We start from the raw sequence: 20873 nt of genomic DNA on the forward strand, positions 1-20873 counted from the left end.
CTCGGTGGCTGGAAAGGCCTTCCCTCCTTGTCACGTGATTAATTCCTACTCCGTCTGCAACACTGCACCACTCAGGCATCTTCTGCTTCGTGAATAATTCCTTGTGCTCCCCCACCCCCACCCCCGCCCCACTGCTTGCCTCCATTTCTATTTCACCTTACACCTGCCTCTCTGGGGCACTTAGCACACCGGTAAATCTTTAAATTAAGGGTTGGCGACTTTCTCTGTAAAGGTCCAGATCGTAGGTATTTTCAGCTTTATGAGACATACAGCCTCTGTCACAACTGCTGAACTTTACTGTTGTAGTGAGAGGGCCACCATGGCCAATAAGTGAGCGAATGGGCATAGCTATGTTCCAATAAAACTTTATTTACAAAAACAGGCAGCGGGCTGGAATTGGCCGGGGGCGGGGGTGGGGGGATGGGTCGCAGTTTGCTCACCACTAGCTTAACTCGTCTCTCCTCTTTGTGGCATTTTTGAGGCTTAGCCCATGCCCTGATCATTCTTGTGTCCGGTGTATGCCTGGAAGGGGATATTTACGGAGTAGAAAACCCAAGTAAAGTCCTCAATCCTGCCACTTACTTTTTTTTTTTTTTAATAAATTACTTGTTTTCCGAGCTTTTAAAAAAAATTTCAACCATGGAAATAGATATTCCTGCTTTGGCTGCTTCCAGTGGTTGTGGTTGGAAACGCAGATGGATAAAGCATAGGAACATGAGACACCACACCAATTAAGCTGCTCTCACTATGCTTATCGTGTTCCTTCCTGGTGACCTCAAGCTGACTCCGACCCACGCAAGACTTTTCTTTGAGTATTGGGTAAACTCAGGTCCGAGAGAGGGCCTGTGACCTGCCCATCAGGGGGCTGGTCTGGGCTCAGTCCCAGGCCACTCTCTGCCCTATAGCATCCGTCGCCTCTGGGACCCAAGGTTCCTCCCCAGGGTGAGGTTCCTCAGACCGCACCTCCTTTGCCTGCCACTCCACGCATCTTTCTCCCAGATTCCAGATGCCTCTGCACCCAGTGTGAGAGAGTGTGCGTGCAACACGCGGATGGCTTCAGAGTGGCCAAGGACCACTGAGATTTGAGGATATTTTCTGAGTTAGGGTCACCAGGAGCTGATGACTGACCGGTAGTGGGTGGTGAGAAGAAGGACGGCATGAAGGTTCCTAGGTCGGGGAACTGGATGAGGATAATGCTAAGGATCGGTATCAGAAATACAGAACAGGGAATGAATCTGTTCGTGGTCGGGCACAAGGAGAACATGAGCTTAGAACCAAATACGTTCAGTTGGACGCCTCCGAGCCATGAACAGAGCAGTCCTGCAGGTACTTGGAGGCTGGGCTCCTGATTAATGCCTTGGGACGTACCGACAGATGAGTGCTATGAGGCCACATGCTAGCAATTAGTGCCTGGAATAAATAATAAAACGACGAGAACAATACGACCCACACCAGCTAAGGAACACATTCAGACATCACTGCCACAGGATGTTGTGAGGGAGCAGAGATAATGAAAGCCCAACAGAGCCTACGGAAAACTCCACCATTGTGCATCAGATTTAAAAAAAAAAAAAAAAGGCAGCAGGCTTATTAACTATAGCTGTCCGGAAGCAACCTCTTCAGCAGTCAGAGAGAGAAGCTGAAACACAAGAGGAAATAAAGGCACATCGAAGTAAGGAGTGGGGCAGGGCCAGGCGTGTGGGGCCCGAAAGAGCTCAGAGGTGTCCCACGCTGGGCCGGAGGGCTCACGCAGACAGGCAGGAAGCCCTTCTTAGCTGGGACCCCAGACTCAGAGCTAAGGTATTTCTCAGCTCGTCTGCTCCCCATACAAACGCATAACAGTCACAGCTGACTTGTACATAAATATAAACCAGCGTCTCGGGTTATCACTATGATAATAACCACATTCCCGCTCACCTACCGCCTTCTTACTTGAAGAACAAAGAGCCAGCATCCTGCCCATGCTCACCCTCTATCCTGTCTGTTCTCAGCAGGAAAACTGGTCGAGGAGCCGGCCTAAGAGGCACAATCTGCGCTCCGTGGGCAGCTCTCACGCTAATCGCAGCCTCTGCTCCAGCCAAACAGGCACCTTCGGCGACCTTGACCTTTGCTCCCATTTCACCCAGGCCACAATGCTACTCCCTCACTTCTCTCCAGTGCAGATCCCCTTCTTTACCAAGGCCCCGAGCGGCAACCCCTCCCTGACACCAGCCCTGCTTTTGCCCTGAAAATAGGCTGCATTTCCCTTGTGTTTCCCGATGCGCCACCAAACTCTGTTCCAGCAGTCATTGCTTCCTGCCCGTGGGATTCCCATGTCTGTCTCCTGCATCGAACTCTCAGCTTCTTTTTTTTTTTTAAATGTTTTTATTTATTTTTGAGACAGACAGAGACAGAGCATGAGCAGGGGAGGGGCAGAGAGAGAGGGAGACACAGAATCTGAAACAGGCTCCAGGCTCCGAGCCGTCAGCACAGAGCCCGACGCGGGGCTCGAACTCACAGACCGCGAGATCATGACCTGAGCCGAAGTCGGACGCTTAACTGACTGAGCCACCCAGGTGCCCCCGAACTCTCAGCTTCTTGAGCTCAGAGCCCATGTCTTTCCTCCCTCCATAGGAAGACAGTACAAAAAATATGTGTGGGATGAGCAGCTGACCAGATACTTCCTATTGCTGGGAGATAGTTATCCCATCGGCAAATCCACATATGACAAATCCTTGGCGAATATCAACAGGATGAAACCATTGTTAAGATATAAGTCTGATAATGAAAATAACCACAGTAACCCAACAAGGGCATCTCACCAGCATCCTCTCGGCCCACACTCTCATCTCCTTTTTTCTGAAATCTTCCCCCTCCCCGTTCTCAGAGCTTTCTGTCCGATCTGTCAGGGTTACGCTGTTTTCTCTACCCCACAGACAGGCCCTCAGAATCTAGGGGCTCAGCTGTGCCAGGCACTACTCGCAGAACTGCTGTCCTTTCCACTCCCAGCCTAGCTGCCCCCTCAGCCCTGAGGGCGTCAGCACAGCAGCCCAGGGTTCTGAGGTCCACCTGCAGCGGAGGGACTGCTGTGGGTACAACAGGGGACCCTCCTCGCTGTCCCCCCCTCCTGCCCTCTGATCCCCACCGCCACCTCCCTTCCATCTCTCTCCTGCCAAGGAATAAACGATTCAACAGATGGTGACCCGAGCCTGCTCCGCTCCCTCTGCTCACAGGCATCTAAAGGCCAGGGGGTGGGTTTCCTAGGAAACTGGAAATGCCCCCTGCTGCCGATCATCAGCCTGTCCCAAAGAGCCAGAGCACCAAGCAAGTAGGAGAGAGACAGAGGGATCTCTGGAGGAAGACAAGAGTTGAAGGGGAAGCAGCAGGGAGGAGCTCCCTGGCTGCCGCTTCTGGGAGCACCTGCCAAAAGATTACATCTCCCCACGTCCCCCTCGTCACCCCCATGGAATGACCGCATGTCTCAGCATCTAGAAGAAAGCATCTGCCCACACAGTCCTCCCACCTCCCGCTCTGAAGGGCTGTCTGTAACTACACCGAACCCTCTGGGGCACCGGGGCTTGACAGCCTAAGAAAGCACTCACCAGCCTGCTTCTTCTAGATGCTGGCCTCTCCCCACGCCCAGGGGGAGAGAGACCCAGTTTCCTCGCAGCCGCAGCCGTGTGGGGTCGAACCAGTTGTCTTGTGGGATTTTCCAATAGCCAAGAAAGCCTAGTATATGGGATTCGACTCCCCCCTTCTCCCACCTCCCTTCCCAGGGTTGGAGGGGGGTGGTCTCCATCTGCTCGGTGGCTGTCTCAGCCTTGGCTCCCTTTCATTGTCAGGGGGAGAGATCTGGGAGGAGTGAGGGGCTGTGTGTTTAACCGTTGATAGTGATCCACTTGGTGACAGGGACAGGGGCGCCCAGCAGACCCGGCCCCTCCTCTCCCTGCCTCAGCTAAGTTCACAGAGGCCACAGGTCTCAGGGGGAATGGGGGGTGGGGGGGAACAACAGTATCAGGTGACCCTTGATTCCTGCCTGGGGAGGGGGCCGAGGGGGACACCTGGGTTTAAGGTTAGGGATTTGGATGAAAACAGCTGTTTCCTGCTCAACACCCAGAACTGATCTGTAGATTGAAACCTGAACCACTTGGCTATTTATTAAATCGGGAGCGAGGGAGGGAGGGAGGGAGGGAATGGGAGAGAAGAAAGGGGGAAGAGGACTTTCCCTCAAGGTGACCGCCGTGAATGTCTGCTGAATACCCAGTCTTCGCACCAGGCTCCGTGGGGGCACACGGCACTTACAGGGCACCCTGGTACTCATACGCCTCCGGGCAGGCCGGGGCCCCCAAAGAAGCTGCACCCACCAAGAGAGTGTAGCTCCTTCCAGGGTGGGGAGGCGCTGACATCTGCCTGTCATGGCATAAGTGGCTGGGTCACTAACGCCATGGGGCTTGGACACGGAGACCTGCGGTGTTCTCTTTCGTAACTGCACCATGAGTGTCCACCCCATAGCCTTTGACCATCTACTCGTAAAAGACTTTTCTAGGTTGTTCTTCCTTATTTTTGTTTTCCCATCACAACAATGCCACAGTGAACATCCTCGTACCTGGAGCCTGACACTTGGAGGAAGAGGGGTTGCTGTATCGTCTCATCTCTTTGACTCCAGGCCAACTGGAGCCTGGCACGTCTCAGCCTGGCCTGGCAAGGGAGCCCAAAGTATACAGGTGGCCTGGTCCAGAGCCCAGCCCTGCTGACAGCTCCCTGGTCACACTGGGAAGAACCTGCCAGTACTATAATCCAGCCAGCTGTCTGAAGTTCTCGGGGGCTGTGCGTTTTCTCCCCCTTATTGTTGTCGCTTCTTGGTTCGTCCTCTGAGAGGCAGGACTAGGAAACACGCGTGGAATGGAACAGTCTCTCCAGCGTCGCCAGCGTAGCTGAGGGCTGGCGGATCTAACATGCTGGCTTGAATAAGGTTTGTGGCTATTTGTGACTTCCTACGATTCAGGCTCCACTCACTGGCCCTGCGTGTGGTTAACTGAGCTCTGACCAGTCTCCTTCTGTATAAAGACTACCTATAAAGGAAACGGAAGTTAACACGTAGGGTGTGCGGACTGCCTCCACCTCAGAGCCATCAGCATAAACCAAACTGACACCAGGAAAGATGGCCTCGGAGGACCCCCTTGGAGAGGAATCCTGGCACCTCCAGGAAGGAGGAAGGAGCCCCCACCTCCCTACCACTCAGCATCCTAGCTTCTCCCTGTCTGGCTCCCTGTCTTTTACCTTCAGGGAGAAAGTTTCACAGCAATTAGACGCACATCTTTCTTCACAGCTGGAGAGAGAGGATGGGGAGGCTCCCACCCCCTCTCCGAGTGGGTGGGGAAGACATCCAGGGTGGCAGCAGCTGCCTCCCTGGGGCCTGCCATTAAAGGAAAGTGGCTCAGCGCAAGGCTGGAGGGGAAGTGATCATAATCCTCTGTGACAGGTCTCCAAGGGTGGGGCCCAAGATTTGGGTAAGGTAAGAAGGAGGGACCCAGGAGGGAGAAGAGATGAACACTGAAGGTAAAAGGTCAGAGAAGGAGGCTTGCATTTAGTATGACAAGACCCAGGGTCACAGAGGTGAGTCACAGAGTTGTCACGCGACCCAGTAACGCCACTCCTGGGTATGGACCAGAGAGTACTGAAGACACACATCCACATGAAATCTGTACAGGAACGTTCACGGTAGCATAATTGATAATGGCCAGAAAGTGGAATGATTCAAATGTCCCTCACCCAATGGGTGGCTACATAAAATGTGGCACATCCATACAACGCGGTATTGTTCAGCCATAAAAAGGAGCGAGGCACCGAGGCATGTTACAATATGGATGCACCTCGAGGACATCATAATGAGTGAAAGATGCCAGTCGCAGAAGACTACACATTGTATAATCCCATGAATATAAAAAGTCCAGAGTCGGTATATCCATAGAGGTAGAAAGTAGATTAGTATTGTCTAGGGCTAGAGAAGGACCAGAGTGGAGGGAGGGGGAGGGATCCCTAATGGGTAGGGGTTTTGTGGGGGTTGGAGGGCAAAGGCAATGAAAATGTTCTAAAACTAATTTTGGTGATGAGTGCTCAACTCTGTGACTATATTACAAATCACTGAGCTGTATACTTTAAATAGGCAAATTGTATGGTATAGGAAATATATCTCAATAGAGCTGTTATTTAAACTATCAGTAAGAGAAAAGAATTACAGGGGTACCTGGGTGGCTCAGTCGGTTGAGCACCCGACTTTGACTCAGGCCGTGATCTCACGGTTGGTGAGTTCAAGCCCTGCATCAGACTCTCTGCTGTCAGCACAGAGCCTGCTTTGGATCCTGTGGATCTAACATGGATCCCCTCCTCTCTCTCTCTCTCTCTCTCTCTCTCTAAAAATAAATAAACATTAAAAGAAGAAAATAAAATACTTTAAAAAATAAAGAAAAAAGAATTACATAAGGACTGGGAAGGCTCTTGTTACAAAACTGTGATATTTCAAAAAGGAAAGTTAATGATAAAATTGACAAACACAGTTTCAAATGTTCAACGGGATTTAATGAACTAAGTTTCTTAATGGGATCAAACACGTTTGTCAAAATTTATGAGATTTATGAAGAAAACTGTTAACATTTGTCAGTTGAAAAGTTTAAGGAAGAATTCGGCTTGGGGATTGAGAATTTTAACATCATGGATATTGATTTAAAACAAAAGACGGTGGGGCGCCTGGGTGGCTCAGTTGGTTGGGCGTCCGACTTCAGCTCAGGTCACGATCTCACGGTACGTGAGTTCGGGCCCCGCGTCGGGCTCTGGGCTGATGGCTCAGAGCCTGGAGCCTGCTTCCAATTCTGTGTCTCCCTCTCTCTCTGCCCCTGCCCCATTCATGCTCTGTCTCTCTCTGTCTCAAAAATTAAAAAAAAAAAAAAAAAAAAAAAAAAAACGTTAAAAAAAAACAACAACAAAAGACGGAAGGCTAAGTTTTCGTATGCCACCTTCGGGAGTCACAGTTTTGTTCCTAACTCCATAGAAAACTGCAAAATGCTGTACAGAGGGAATGTCGCGGAGAGAACAGGTAGGAAACCCCATCCCTTTCAGAAGCTTTCCTAAGGGAAGACAGCTGTGCAAAACCTCAGCCATCTTCCTTTCAAATGTAGCTTCCTACCCCAGGCTCTGAGCAGTGGGCTCCCAGGCTCCTTGAGTGGGGTGTTCCATTTGAAGCCCAGGCCACTGTCCACACGAGGACCTACCATCTGGACCCATCTGCTCCCAACGTCAGTCATGTTAAGCTGCTTACCCCGCCCTCTATTTGTGGGATTCTAAGCCTGGTTTCAACAGACCAAGGTTCTGAAGCCATTTGAAAACCACAGACTGAACTCAAGCAGGAAGAAAAGAGGGACAAGATTATAGGAGAAGCTTGTTTGGGGTGCAGGAAAGAGGGAGGACCTTCCGTCCCTTAATCAGACTGTGAGCTTTCTGAGGGTGAGGGCGGTGGCTTCTAGGTCTTTCCTGCATCCTTCACAGGAATAAACTCCAGCTCAAAACAGAACAGGGCTGGGCTTAGTCAATAGAGGTGAACAATGAACTATCTCGGAAACCATGCAGACCAGGGAAAACACACTAGAAATGGATTCAGAGATGGGGCTTCAAGAGAACGTACGTGTAATTCCTCTGGCACGTGGAAAGGGCATGAACTTGGAGCCACACACCTGGGCTTCAGTGCCACCTCGGCTGTCCACAGGCTGCGTGATCTTTTTTAAGTTTATTTATTTATTTTGAGAGAGACAGAGAGGCAGAGAGAGCGCGCACAAGCAGGGGAGGGGCAGAGAGAGAGGGAGAGAGAGAATCCCAAGCAGGCTCCTTGCTGTAAGCACAGAAGCCTAACGTGGGGCTTGATCCCACGATCCGTGAGATCATGACCCGAGCCAAAATCCAGAGGCGGACTCTTCACTTTAGACTTAGCCACCCAGGTGCCCTCTGCTTCAGCAATGTGTTTACTCTCTCTTAGAGCCTAAGTTTTCTTGTCTTTAAGAGTGGGATGAATACACTTAATAAAAGGTTGTTTCCATGATTAGTTCTTTTTTAATTTTTTTAATGTTTGGTTATTATTGAGAGAGAGAGAGAGAAACAGAGTGAGAGCAGGGGAGGGACAGAGAGAGGGAGACAGAGACTCTGCAGCAGGCTCAGTGCTGATAGCTCAGAGCCTGACGCAGGGCTCAAACCCACGAACCAGGAGATCAGGAAGTGAGCCAAGGTCAGACGCTCAACCGACTGAGCTACCCAGGCTCCCCTCAGTGATTATTAATTCAATGAACTGTTGTGAGTTAATTCATTTTAAATCAATTAACGGGCTAAGTTATATGTATAGCATCTAAACCAAGGCCTGGCACAAACCCAGCATTCAAAGTCACTGGTCCTTTCTCCCTTTTTCCCAAGTTATGGCCAGTGTATTGCATCACTACATAGCTTTGGGCAGGTTGGGCTTTGGAATACGGAAGTCTACTTTGTAGATGTATGAAATGCACAACAATGCCTATGCAACTAGCCTTGGCTCTGTGGCCAAGGAGTTAATATCAATCTTAAAGCTAACATATGGTGATGTGCACAGTAGTTGCCTGCTTCAGACCAGAGGGCAAAGGAGGCTCCTGCAAGATCCCAGACTAGCCAAAGCAGCGGTGGGCCCCTTTCTTTCCTGCCTCTGCTGGGGTCCCCTGATCCCAAGCCCTTCCTCTACCCCTTATTCATATCAGCTTCATCCACCAATGCCCCATGGCCAATGGGTCAGCCCCAGAGAGGGAGCCATGTCAGTTCTACGGAGGTAACTTCCAACCCGCTATCCATATTGGCGTAGCAGCTGAGATTCCAAGGACAGCACACACCCAGCTGCGTTTTAAAAATTCCCGTTGGGCTGCTAAAGGGGCACAGGGAGGAAAGGGCTAAGACAGCAGGAGGGAGTGGCATCTGTCCCCCCTGTCTCCCTCCAGCCCCCTCCATTTACATCCCAGACAGACATCAGTCTGGATCCAACTGCCACCCCGGCAGGCTCCTGCAGGCCGGGGGTGTGAAAATGCAGGAGCCTGGAGGAGGGAGGTGGCACAGACAAGGGAAGGTTGTTGCCTGCGTTGGAAGATGCACCACGTGTCTGCGAGTCTGCTGCAAAGCGCTGGCAGCTACCATGCTTACACGAAAGATCGGCTCCAGCGGTGCAGAGGAAAGCTTTGTGTCTTGTGCCCTGAGAAGCGCGTGCATCAGCATGTAGAAGGGGCTCCCTTTGCTACAGATGTGGTCCTCTTATGAGAAATAGAAACTCAGAAGTGACTTGGTGTCTCCAACTCAACAGCTCAGCTTCTGCTGAACAGGTGGGTTTAGCGGGGCAGCAGAAAAGGCTGAGGAATGGAGAAGAGAACGCATCGTTTCGGCAGAAATGGTGTAGACAGCTATTAGGGGAATAGCTTTGGCCTACCTCACTGCTGCTACCACGTCTCCACACCTAGCCTGTAGATCTCAGCGCCCCCAGGAGAAGGGGGCTAAGCATGGGCACTGCCTCAGGGGCCTGGGATTGGTCTTGGGGCAAAACAGTTCCTAATGAAGACCCATGGCCCCTCGCGATCACCCCACATGGTGTCCTGAGCCCATGCTGTCCGAGGTGGCCTGTTATCGTGTTTCTGGAGAGAGGAGGCTCGGGCAGAAGGGCTTAGGAGTGTGAGTGCAATTAACCGAATGGATCCATCTGGGAAACTGAAGGCCTGGAGAACCGAGGGGTTTCTCTGTCTTGCGTCAGAGGGCAGGTGTCCGTTCTGAGCGCCTGGTGGGGACCCGGAGGTGGAGCGCGGGGTGGGGGAGAGGAGGGAGGGGAGCGAAGAGTCTGAGTGGGGAAGGTGCCTCACGTGGGGAGGGAGGAGTGTGCTGGCAGCAGATGCCTGGGGCAGCTCCAGATGGCAGTGGCCTCAGAACAAAAGGGGAAGAGCCAGAGGGAAGGAAGACCCAGAAACAGAGGACTTGCCCCATGAGGCTTCCGCAAACAGATTCCCCCCTGGAACCTGGCTGGAGGCGGGCTGAGAAGAGGCTACCCAGAGTTTCGGGGAACACTTGGAACAGGCCACCCCAAACCCAGCTGTGTGGGTCCCACGGCTGGACTGCCCAGATTCAAATTCAAAGTGCTGCTGGCACTTTCTTAGACGTGCAGCTTTGGATACAGGCCTGAAACTTCCCGTATTTCTGTCACTGATAAAATGTGAATGATAATAGGCCCTATTTCGTAGGTTTGTTGTGAGGATAAAATGGAAAATGCACGTCAAGTACACAGCACAGTGCCCGGTGCATATGGGGAGTACTCAGAGCGCTGACTATTATAATGACGATTATCGTCACCCCCTAAAAAAGCTGGACCAGCTCTCCTGTTCTCAGAACTTACTGTTCCCTCAACAGCCATATGTGCCTGCTCGCATGCATTCTCTGCACTCTTTTCTTTTCTTTTCTTTTCTTTTCTTTTCTTTTCTTTTCTTTTCTTTTCTTTTCTTTTCTTTTCAGGTTTCTCTATGCGGCTGAAAGTCCTTTGACCTTTTTGACCCCTCGTGCTGTGCAGGTGCCTCTGCCTGGAGGCCGCAGTGCGGTGTCACGGCGAGAAACAGCCCGTAATTCTGGGCAACTAAATTCTAGAATAGGCTCGGCTGCTAATACATTTTGTGGACCCCTGGAGAAATAACTTCTTGAGCCTCAGTTTACTCATCAGCCAAATGGCATGAGGACACCAGCCTTGCTCGCACCCCTGACTTGTCATGAAAGTTGAATGGCATAATGAAACGGACACACTATAAAAATAAAGCTTGGAACCAGTGTTAGGGATTGCTGATCCGATTGGAAGTGTTCCGACGTGCGAGCTAGCACAGGTTTGCTCGGCATCAGGCAGCGCCGCGCGCCTCAGGGCGAGACTGGGGCTGCTAGCCAGATGTGCTGTCGGGCTGCGAAGTTGCTATCACCTGACAAGGGAGGGGCTCCTCAGGCGGGGGTCTGGGGGGGCCACCTACGGTGCCCAGGGAGGGTGGTGACGGGCTTTGGGGGGCACAGGGGGGAGACTGCATGCAGAGAGGGGGCACGGTAACACAACAGACGACCTCCGGGTTCTGTCGCAAACCTGGGGGTCTGTTCCCATGCTGTGTTACCCATCTTTACATGCTCATGAAAATAGCTTGGTATATACCACTTTTGCAATCAGCGTCCTCCAAATACAGTAAAACAAAAGAATGGCACCTCCCCCACCCCCAGTGTCAAGCAGTACGTTCCAGTTCGATACTTAGTAACAATGATCTATTGAAAAGCCCCGCATAGTCATTTGGAATTCCCAAGCGGTCCCTGAAACCTGACAGTGTCAGAAGCCAGTTGTGGCCCCCAAAAGGCCCACACAGAAACTACTTTGATAAGACAAGCATATCTGAGCTCTGTTGATAGGATAAATAATAGTAACTTTCATTTACTGAACACCTGTTACATGCCAGGCATTGCGCAGGGCTCTTTATACACTTAATCTTTACAAGACGTTCATTACCGTCCCCGTTGTATAAACTCAGGCCTAGAGCAGTTAGAAACGTTCCTAAAGTCACCGAGCAAGTGGAGCTGGATTGTGTCCAGATCTGGAATCCATGTCAGCAATGCTCTGCTCCCACCTTTTGACCCCCTCCCTGCATTCCCCTCCCCGCTCTGCTCTAGCCCCATCTCCAACTCCTGGGAGAACAGAAGACGTCTGGAAAGAGGGCTGGAGAAAGACAAAATGCCATGAGGCAGAGGTGCCCAAAGCCAAGAACGAGGAAACCTTTCCCTGTTCAGACCTCTGGGTTGCTAGCTTGTGATCTGTCACCAATAACTCCTCGGTTAAAACTGTAGCCCTCTCTTCCCGCATTTCTTCCCCTGCCACCCCAGCCTGAGACTAAAACAGGAGCCGTGGGGCAGCAGGAAATTCTAGCCGAGAATGGAACAATGCAGGCCGTGCATACAGGGTCTGCGTCAGTGATGTCGGCCTCGGGTTGGCTTACTGCGCCGTGGACAGCTGTCCATCTGCCAGGGCCCAATTCCCCGCCCAGAGGAGGGGTTCCCAGACTGCCCCCCATATGCTGAAGCTGTCATTCAGGAGGCTCCCAGGTTGTAGAGGCCAGGCTAAGGGGGAGGGTTGGGGGTCACAAAGCTGTTTCCCAATCTTTCAATTCAGGTGGACAGTTGGGACAATGACAAGACTAATGTCGCTGACTGCATCTGCTGGACAAAAGGAGTAAATGCTTCCCCAGTGCCAGCCTCCTTGCAAAGGAGAGCCTGGAGGTCTGACTCTGTGGCCGACTCTAGGGAGAAGGAAGGGTATGTCCTTTCACAAGACTCTGGGGGCCAAAGAACCTTGGTTCATCAGAGAGAAGGGGCAGGAGGCAAGATTCTCCCCCCACCCCCACCTCTCAGTCTTGTGCACCAGCCCGAGTGCTCACACACTCACCGTCTCTGCCTCATTCAGCCTCCTTCTTGCAAAACCAGAGGCTCTCTTCCAGCCCACAGCAGGAAGGAAAACTCCAGGGTCCCAAATTGCACATAAGTCAATCAACCTGTCACAAAGCAAGCACAAAGAAGAGCCCCAGGGTCACTCTAGGAAAGAAAGAGAAAAGGCTTTGTGGTTTGCAGCCTGTTCATTCACTGGGAAATTACATCTTTGTCCACAACCATTTGGAAAGTTTTGCATAGCACAATGACATCTTTGTTTAAAGAGATTCAAGGTGCTGTGCAAGAAATGACAGTGATTCTGCAAGGTGCCTAAACGTGTCAGACTTTGGTGGTCTCTCTCATTCCTAAGATCGTTATTAGTGAGTGCCCTGACATCGAGATCTAATTGCGGATTCCCCATCACCTAAAGGAGTTAAGCTGTATCTTGGAGAATTTCTCTTGTACCTATGGGGGAATTTACCCATAATTATCTCATTAATTGTCTTAACTTAGGAGAACTACTGTGTTTTTCTTCCCCACCTACAGGTAGCCAAACTGAGCTCACCATAAATAAATCTATAGCATGTAGAAGTGAGAGCTAATTTTAGGGTCAGGGGACATGAATTTGAAGTTCTAGTTTGTTATGACATTTAGGGTAGATCATTTCCCTGCATGTGTCTCATTTTCTTCATCTGTAAAGTGGGGAGAAGGTACTGTAGAGTGAGTCAGACCACCAGGCCATTAGTTAGAATTTGCAAGTTCAAGCCCAGTGCCAGTCCCGCTGGGCAACCATTTAACCTTTCTCCGTGCAGATGACACATCTCACTTAATCACTTCCTTTAACATTAAAAATGTGTCTGCAGGAAATGATAAAATCCACCTTTGTAGAAGGGAATGTGGCAACATCTATCAGACTACACATGCACTCAGTCACTCTTTGACCTGCAATCCCAGTTCTAGAAATCCATTTGAAATATATCCTGTATACCTATGTTGTGATCTCTACTAGCAAGTGAAGAAAAACATGATAGGAAAAAGTGTGCTTAATATGGTATAATTTATTTAAGAAAGGGGCAGGAATGCACAGGCAAATATGTATTCACTTATTTTTTTAAAAAGATAATAAAAGGATAAAGCGTAAAATAAAAATTAAAAGACCTACCGGGTAGGGGCGGGGGATTAAAGTGGACAGGACAGGGACAGAAACTGGGCTTTGAATAGACCTTATTTTGTGGATTTACTTTGGAACACGTAAATACCTGACACACTTATAAAAGCACAATTACTGTTTCTAAAAGAAATGCCTAAAATTAAAATAAAATCCACAAATGAGTTTATGTGTCCAGTTGGTTGGCCCTACACACACAGAAACTAAAACACAGTAATTTGACTCTATATCCTTGGAAAGACACGGCTAAGAATAAAAAGAACTGCCTCTTTCCTGTGCCATCCCAACCCTAAACTGTTTTCAATAATCATATTACTGATGTTACTGTTACTCTGAGACTTTTGTAATATATCGTGGGATAGGTCAAATGAATAATAATACTGATATTGCTGAGAAAAAAGGTTTTCTTCTTGAAAGGTGATACAGATGTAAGATTGAGAGATCAAGTAAAAAGTCTGTAGCCCTGACTATGAACTGGAGTATCAATATGAACTTCATATGTTTTATCTGTACATATGTGTACACACACACACACTCACACACACACACACAAACCCACACACTCCCTAGCCTTGTTCACTGTAATACCTAGAAACAAGGATCATCCCAGTAAGATTGAGCACCCCTGGTGATCTGTTTAGGAACTCTAAATACTATCCCCCCACAAAGAAATCAGGCTTCTTTGAAGAAACATCTGAGGCAGTAAATGTACAAGATGAGTCTAGAACATCTCGTCAAACCAAAAAAAGCAAATGCAGTGTCACAGACTACAAGAATCATGCCAAAAGGACTCAAAAGTCAACTAGAATAAGGTTTCCTTGGTCAAGCTGAATAGCAGTAAGGATCATATCTGCAATAGATTGAAACATAACAAATATGTTATGAATCCCTAAGAATAACTTTTAAAACTCCACACAACCCATCTTGAGGATGTTAGGGAAATACTTCATTATTGTGAAAACAGGTCAATAAAGCAAAAGAAGAAAGGGTGGATAGAGGTATAGCTGAGACAAGACTGGCCTTGTACTGGTGACTGTTGCAGATAATGATGAGTACATCAGGTTCATTATATTAATCTCTTCCTTTGCAAAACATTTAAAAAAAAACAATTTTTGTTAATTTTTTAAAAAATGTTTTTATTTGTTTTTGAGATATATAGAGAGAAACAGAGTGCAAGTGAGGGGAGGGGCAGAGAGAGAGGGAGACACAGAATCTGAAGCAGGCTCCAGGCTTTGAGCTGTCAGCACAGAGTCCCATGTGGGGCTAGATCCCATGAACTGTGAGATCATGACCTGAGCTAAAGTCAGAAGCTTAACTGACTAAGCCACCCAGGCACCCCAAAATAAAAATAAATTTTAAATGTTAGATTGAGAAACAAGAAATCATTAGAATGCTAATTCTTGAAATCCTTTGGAACTATAGTCATTTAATCCTAACAACAATCCAGTCTGATGACAAAGGATGCAAATATTATTATCCCCATTTTACACTGGAGGAAATAGGTGTAATAAGCCCATTGAGTCAGTATTCAAACCCACATGTTCATATCCCAAAGGCCCACTATCCCACACCTGCCTCTTTAATACCCCCATTTGTATATCTGGGTTAATAAAACTTTCCTTGCCTGCATGAGGGCACTGGGAGGGCTGCTATGAGATAATGTATAGGAAAGCACTTGAAAACCAAATCCTTGTACAAATATTTTACTGTTATTTGAAAATTAGGGATCACATTGGCCTTATGAGTATCACATTGCTGTGAGTATCAAATGAGAGCTGTGATTTAAAGAGAGATGGACAGATATAAAGACAGACAGATAACCTTAAAGATGAGGAGGTTATAATCACTACCAATGTTTTTATTTATCATCATTGTTCACAGGACTTCAGGGTTAAGTGAGAAGGGAGCCTTGGAATCCATGATGAAGACTCTCCACCTGACCCAGGGGTAGGAAGTTTCCAGGATGGACACCTGATGCTCTGGGGAGGAACCATGATCAACAAAGACACTTGATGTCCAACAGGCTGCAAGAAGAGTGGCTCTCAGTCACAGATGGGTGGGGACCACTCCCAGGTTGCTGGGCACTGCCTCCAGATTCCAGAAGGCCAGACACCTTCTGGGTTCATCTGAATGAGGCCTGCATTACAGGGGGCCACAGTGGGCAGTGGAATGTGTTCCCCAGCGACAAGGAGAAGGCAGAGTATGTCCAACTGATGACCAGAAGGAATGTCTGCCAGCTCCCAAACTGTTATCTCCTGGCATTCCTACCTTAATGTCTGCCTGGGGAGTGTTTACAGATTTCTTCTTAACAAATGTTTATTCTCAGATTGTCCTGCCCTCAGTCACAAAATAAAAGTGGGTCTGGGGAATCTCCAACACTTTTTTGCCTTAGAATCCTATAATTGTGTAAGTGTGTATTTCTGAAGACATATAAAATCGAAATTTTCCTGAGTCTTGGTTCATGCCCCTTCTCCCCCTGGATATTTAGTCTGTGCACAGGGAATAAAGACTTATTCTGTCTCTGTCACTATTTCTGATCATGACCTGAGCCGAAACCGAGAGTAGGATGCTTAACCAAATGAGCCACCCAGACGTCCCCAAGCTAAGCATTTAAAAAATTATTTTACTTTTTTTTTGAATATGTAATCCCTTCACATGACATGAAACTCACAAGATACAAAAGAGTATATAATAAAATATATATAAGTATATGAGTATATATAAGTAAATTCCCCTTCGAACCCCAATCCCCAGCCTCCCAGTTCTACTCAGCCCCTCCCCCTGGCCACCCACTGTTACCAGTTTCTTGTGTATCCTTCCAGAAGCTGGTGGTATATGCATAGCTATACCTTTTTTAAAAAATTACAACATATGATACATATTTTTCATCTACCTTGTTTTTCTCAGTTAGAAAACATCTTATATATCTTTCTGTATTAGCTCATGTAAAACTGCTTTTAGCAGTGGCATAGTATCCTATTGTATGAACATATCCTAATTATTTGCTCCATCCTTTACTCTCAGACAGTTAGGATATTTGTGATCATTGGATGCAAAAAATTGCTGCAGTACAGATCCTTGGATATATGTGATTTCTCACACTTGCAAGAATATTTTTGGGATAAGTTCTTGGATGCAGAATTTCTGGGTCAAAGAAAATTTGGCCAAACTGCTCTCCATGAAGGCTGAGACAAGCACTCCCACCAGCAATATTTGAGTTTCTGTTTCCCACTTCTCCAATATGGCGTATTACTAGGGTTTTTTTTTGGTCTTTGACAATCTAATGCACTGAGATTGGTGTCTCTTTTGTGGTTCTCTTATTATGAGTGAGGTTGAGTATTTTCCTTTTCTTTATTTTTACTTTTTAAATATTTATTTATTTTGGGGGTGAGGAGGGGCAGGAAGAGAGAGAGGGAGAGGGAATCCCAAGCAGGCTCCACGCCATCAGCACAGAGCCCAACACAGAGCTCAAACCCATGAACTGTGAGATCATGACCCAAGCCAAAGCCAAGAGTTGGACGCTTAACCCACTGAGCCACCCAGGTGTCCCTCCTTTTCTTTAATTGTTCCTATTCTTAGCCCATTTCTCTACCAGGCAGTTGGTTTATTCTTAGCAATTTGAGGGAACTTTTTATTTACTAGGAAAATTACCTCTTTATCTGTAAGAGGAGCTTGAAATTGTCCACATCATTATTTTTATCCTGACTTTATTTGTGCACTAAATACAGACATTAGAGAAGAAAAAAAGTTTCAAGTCAATAATGGAAGGTCCCACATCAAGAAAGTAGAAAGAGAGGACCAAATAAACCCAAAGTAAGCGGAAGGAAGGAAGGAAGAAAAAACAGAAATCAATGAACTAGAAAGCAAAACCAATATAGAAAATCAATGACATGAGCTGGTTCTTTTTTTTTTTTTTTTTAACATGAGTGAGTTCTTTGAAAAGATCAATACAATTGACAAACCTCTAACAAAACTGAAGAAGAGAAAAAAAGACACAATTGCCAATATCAGAAATGAAAAAGGAGAGGTCATTAAAGACCTTCCAAACATCAAAAGGAAAATAAACAAACACTATCAACAACTCTACACAAATAAATTTAAAAACAGTAGAAATGGACCAATTCCTTGAAAATGCAAACAACCACAACTCCCAATATGTAACAGATAATTAAATGGCTTTATAATAATTAAAGAAGTTGAATTCACAATTTAAAAACTCCCAAAAAAGAAATTTTCAGGCTTAGACTGCTTCACTGAAATATTCTAACAAACTTTAAAGAAGAATCAACACCAATTTTAGAAAAATCTCTTCCATACTATAGGAGACAACACTTCCCAATTCATTTTATGAAGCTATATTACTCTGATACCAAAATCAGACAAAGACAGGAAAAAAGAAAAGAAAAAGAAAATTAAAGATCAATAATACCTCTCATGAATATAGATACAAAAATCCTTTAAAAATGTTAGCAAATAGGGGCACCTGGGTGGCTCAGTCAGTTGAGTATCTGACTTTGGCTCAGGTCATGATCTCACAGCTCATGAGTTCAAGCCCCACATCGGGCTCTATGCTGACAGCTTGGAGCTGACAGCAGCCTGGAGCCTGCTTCAGATTCTGTGTCTCCCTCTCTCTCTCTGCTCCTCCCCCACTATCTCTCTCTCTCTCTCTCTCTCTCTCTCTCTCTCTGTCCCAAAATAAAAAAAAATCAAAGAAATTAAAAAAAAATATTAGCAAATAGAATTTAGCATTGTATAAAAAGAATTGTAACTATGACCAGGTAGTTCATTCCAGGGATGCAAGGCTGGTTTAATATTCTAAAATCAGTCAAAGTAATGCACCATATTAACAAGTTAAGGAAGAAAAATCACATGATCCTATCAATCAATGCAGGAAAAGCATTTGACAAGATTTACCACCCATCATGATTTAAAAAAAACTCTCAGAAAAAAAATTGAGAGAAAATTCCTCAACTTGATTTTTAAAAATCTACAAAACATCCACAGCTAACATTATACTTAATGGTGAAAGACGGAATGCTTTCCCCCTAACACTGGAGACAAAGCAAAGATGTCCACTTTCACCACTCTTATTCAACATAGCACCTGAAGGTCTAGCAAGTGGAATAAAGCAAGAAAAGACAGTCAAGGGAATACAGGGCAGAAAGGACGAAATAAAACTATTTCTATGTGCAAACAACACAATGGTCTATGTAGAAAACCCCAAGGAATCTACAAAAAACAAAGCAAACAACAACAACAACAACAACAAAAACCATTTGGAACTAACAAATGGAATCATCAACATTTTAGGATACAAACCAAGCATTTAAAAACCAACTGTAGGGGCGCCTGGGTGGCTCAGTCGGTTAAGTGTCCGACTTCAGCTCAGGTCATGATCTCACGGTCCGTGAGTTCGAGCCCCGTGTTGCGCTCTGTGCTGACCACTCAGAGCCTGGAGCCTGTTTTGGATTCTGTGTCTCCCTCTCTCTCTGACCCTCCCCCATTCAGGCTCTGTCTCTCTCTGTCTCAAAAATAAATAAACGTTAAAAAAACTTTTTTTAAAAAACCAACTGTATTCTACATACAAGCAATGAACATATAGGAAAATTAAAAATACAATACCATTTACAGTCCCTCAAAGAATGAAATACTTAGGTATAAAATGAACAAAACATGTACAATATTTGTATGCAGAAAACTACGCTACACTTACCAAAAAAATCAAAATCTAAACAGAGAGACAGGACATGATGCTCATGGATTAGAAGACTCAACACGATAAATATGTGAATTCTTCCCAAATTGATACACTGGCTCAATGCGATCTCTATCAAAATCCCAGCAAGATTTTTAGTAGATACAGACAGATTGTTATAAAATGTATATGGAAATACAAAGGGACTAGAATAGCTAACACAATCTTGAAAAAGAAGAAACACATGGGAGGGACCCATCCACCCAACTGAAAGACTCATTATATAAATCCAGCACTACTGCTAAAGGAACAGCCACATGGATCAACGGAACAAAATAGAGAACCCAGAAGTAGACCCACACAAATGTGCTCAACTGCTTTTTGTCAAAGATGCAAAAGCAATAGGGGAATGGAGGGAAAGATAGCCTTTTCAACAAATGGTGCTGGAGTAACTGGACATCCATAGGACAAAAAAAAGAAAAAAGAAAGAAAAAAAAAAAAGAATCTCATCCCAAGTCCTTATACAAAATGGACTCAAAATGGATGGTGGACTTAAATGTAAAATGCAAACCTGTTAAAACTTGTAGAATTAAAGCAGGAGAAAATCTTTGAGATCTAGGGATACACAAACAGTTCTTAGGTTTGATGCCAAAAACATGATCCATAAAATAAAAAAGACGATAATCAGGACTTCACCAAAATTAAAAACTTTGCTCTGCAAAAGAGGATTAAGAGTGGGAGAAATCACACATATGACAAAAAACTAGTTCTAGAATATATAAAGAACTTCCAAAACTCAGCAGCAAAGATGCAAACAATCCAATTGGAACACGGCCAAAAGACATTTCACTGAAGTAGATACTCAGATGGCAAATAAGCACTTGCAAAGGAGTTCAACATCACTAGCCACTAGTGGAATGCAAATGAAGCACACAATGAAAAGGGGAGGAAATGAGCCATCACTACAGACCTATCAGAATGGCTAAAATAAAAAAATGATGGCAACACCAAACACTGGTAAAATGTGGAAAAACTAGATCCCTCATATATTGCTGGTGGAAATGTAAAATGGTACATCTGAGTTACAATATAGTTTGGCAGTTTCTTAAGAAATTAGACGTAACTGTAAGACGACACAGCAAGTTCACTTCCGGGCATTTATCCCCAGGAAATAAAGACTTTATGTTCACACAAAAACCTGTACAGCAATGCATATAGCAGTTTTATTCATAATACCCCCATATGGTAACAACACAGGTATCCTTCAATGGGTGAATGGTTAAACTTGTGATATAGTACAGTGGAATACTACACAGCAACAAAAAGGGAAGAATTATTGATACGTGTGGTAACTTAGATAAATCTCCAGATAATTATGCTGGATGAAAGAAGCCAATCACAATATTGTGATTCCATTTATATAACATTCTGGAAATGACAAAAATTATAGAAATGGAGAATAGATTAGTGGTTGCCGCAGGTTAAGGAAGGTAGGTTGTGTTGGGAGGAGATGGGTGTGGCTTTAAAATGTCAACAAGAGGGATCCTTGCTGTGATG

The 20873-nt window shown here is 46.2% G+C and overlaps 1 protein-coding gene across 19 annotated transcripts in view; it reads right to left on the reverse strand.

Moving 5' to 3' along the window:
• The window catches only part of NFASC (neurofascin), a 178277-nt gene that overhangs the window by 78761 nt on the left and 78643 nt on the right, over window positions 1-20873 (reverse strand). For 18 of the 19 annotated variants that reach the window (XM_019432978.2, XM_019432988.2, XM_019432959.2 and 15 more), the window contains exon 2: window positions 12473-12578. The exons of the other annotated variant lie outside the window; for it this stretch is intronic. In XM_019432978.2, coding sequence (XP_019288523.2) covers window positions 12473-12578 — 106 coding nt within the window. The remainder of the gene's footprint in view (window positions 1-12472; window positions 12579-20873) is intronic. 19 annotated transcript variants of the gene reach the window in all.

The sequence above is a fragment of the Panthera pardus genome, unplaced genomic scaffold, assembly GCF_024362965.1.
Source record: "Panthera pardus isolate Hobbes unplaced genomic scaffold, ASM2436296v1 HiC_scaffold_21, whole genome shotgun sequence".
NCBI classification, from domain to species: domain Eukaryota; kingdom Metazoa; phylum Chordata; class Mammalia; order Carnivora; family Felidae; genus Panthera; species Panthera pardus.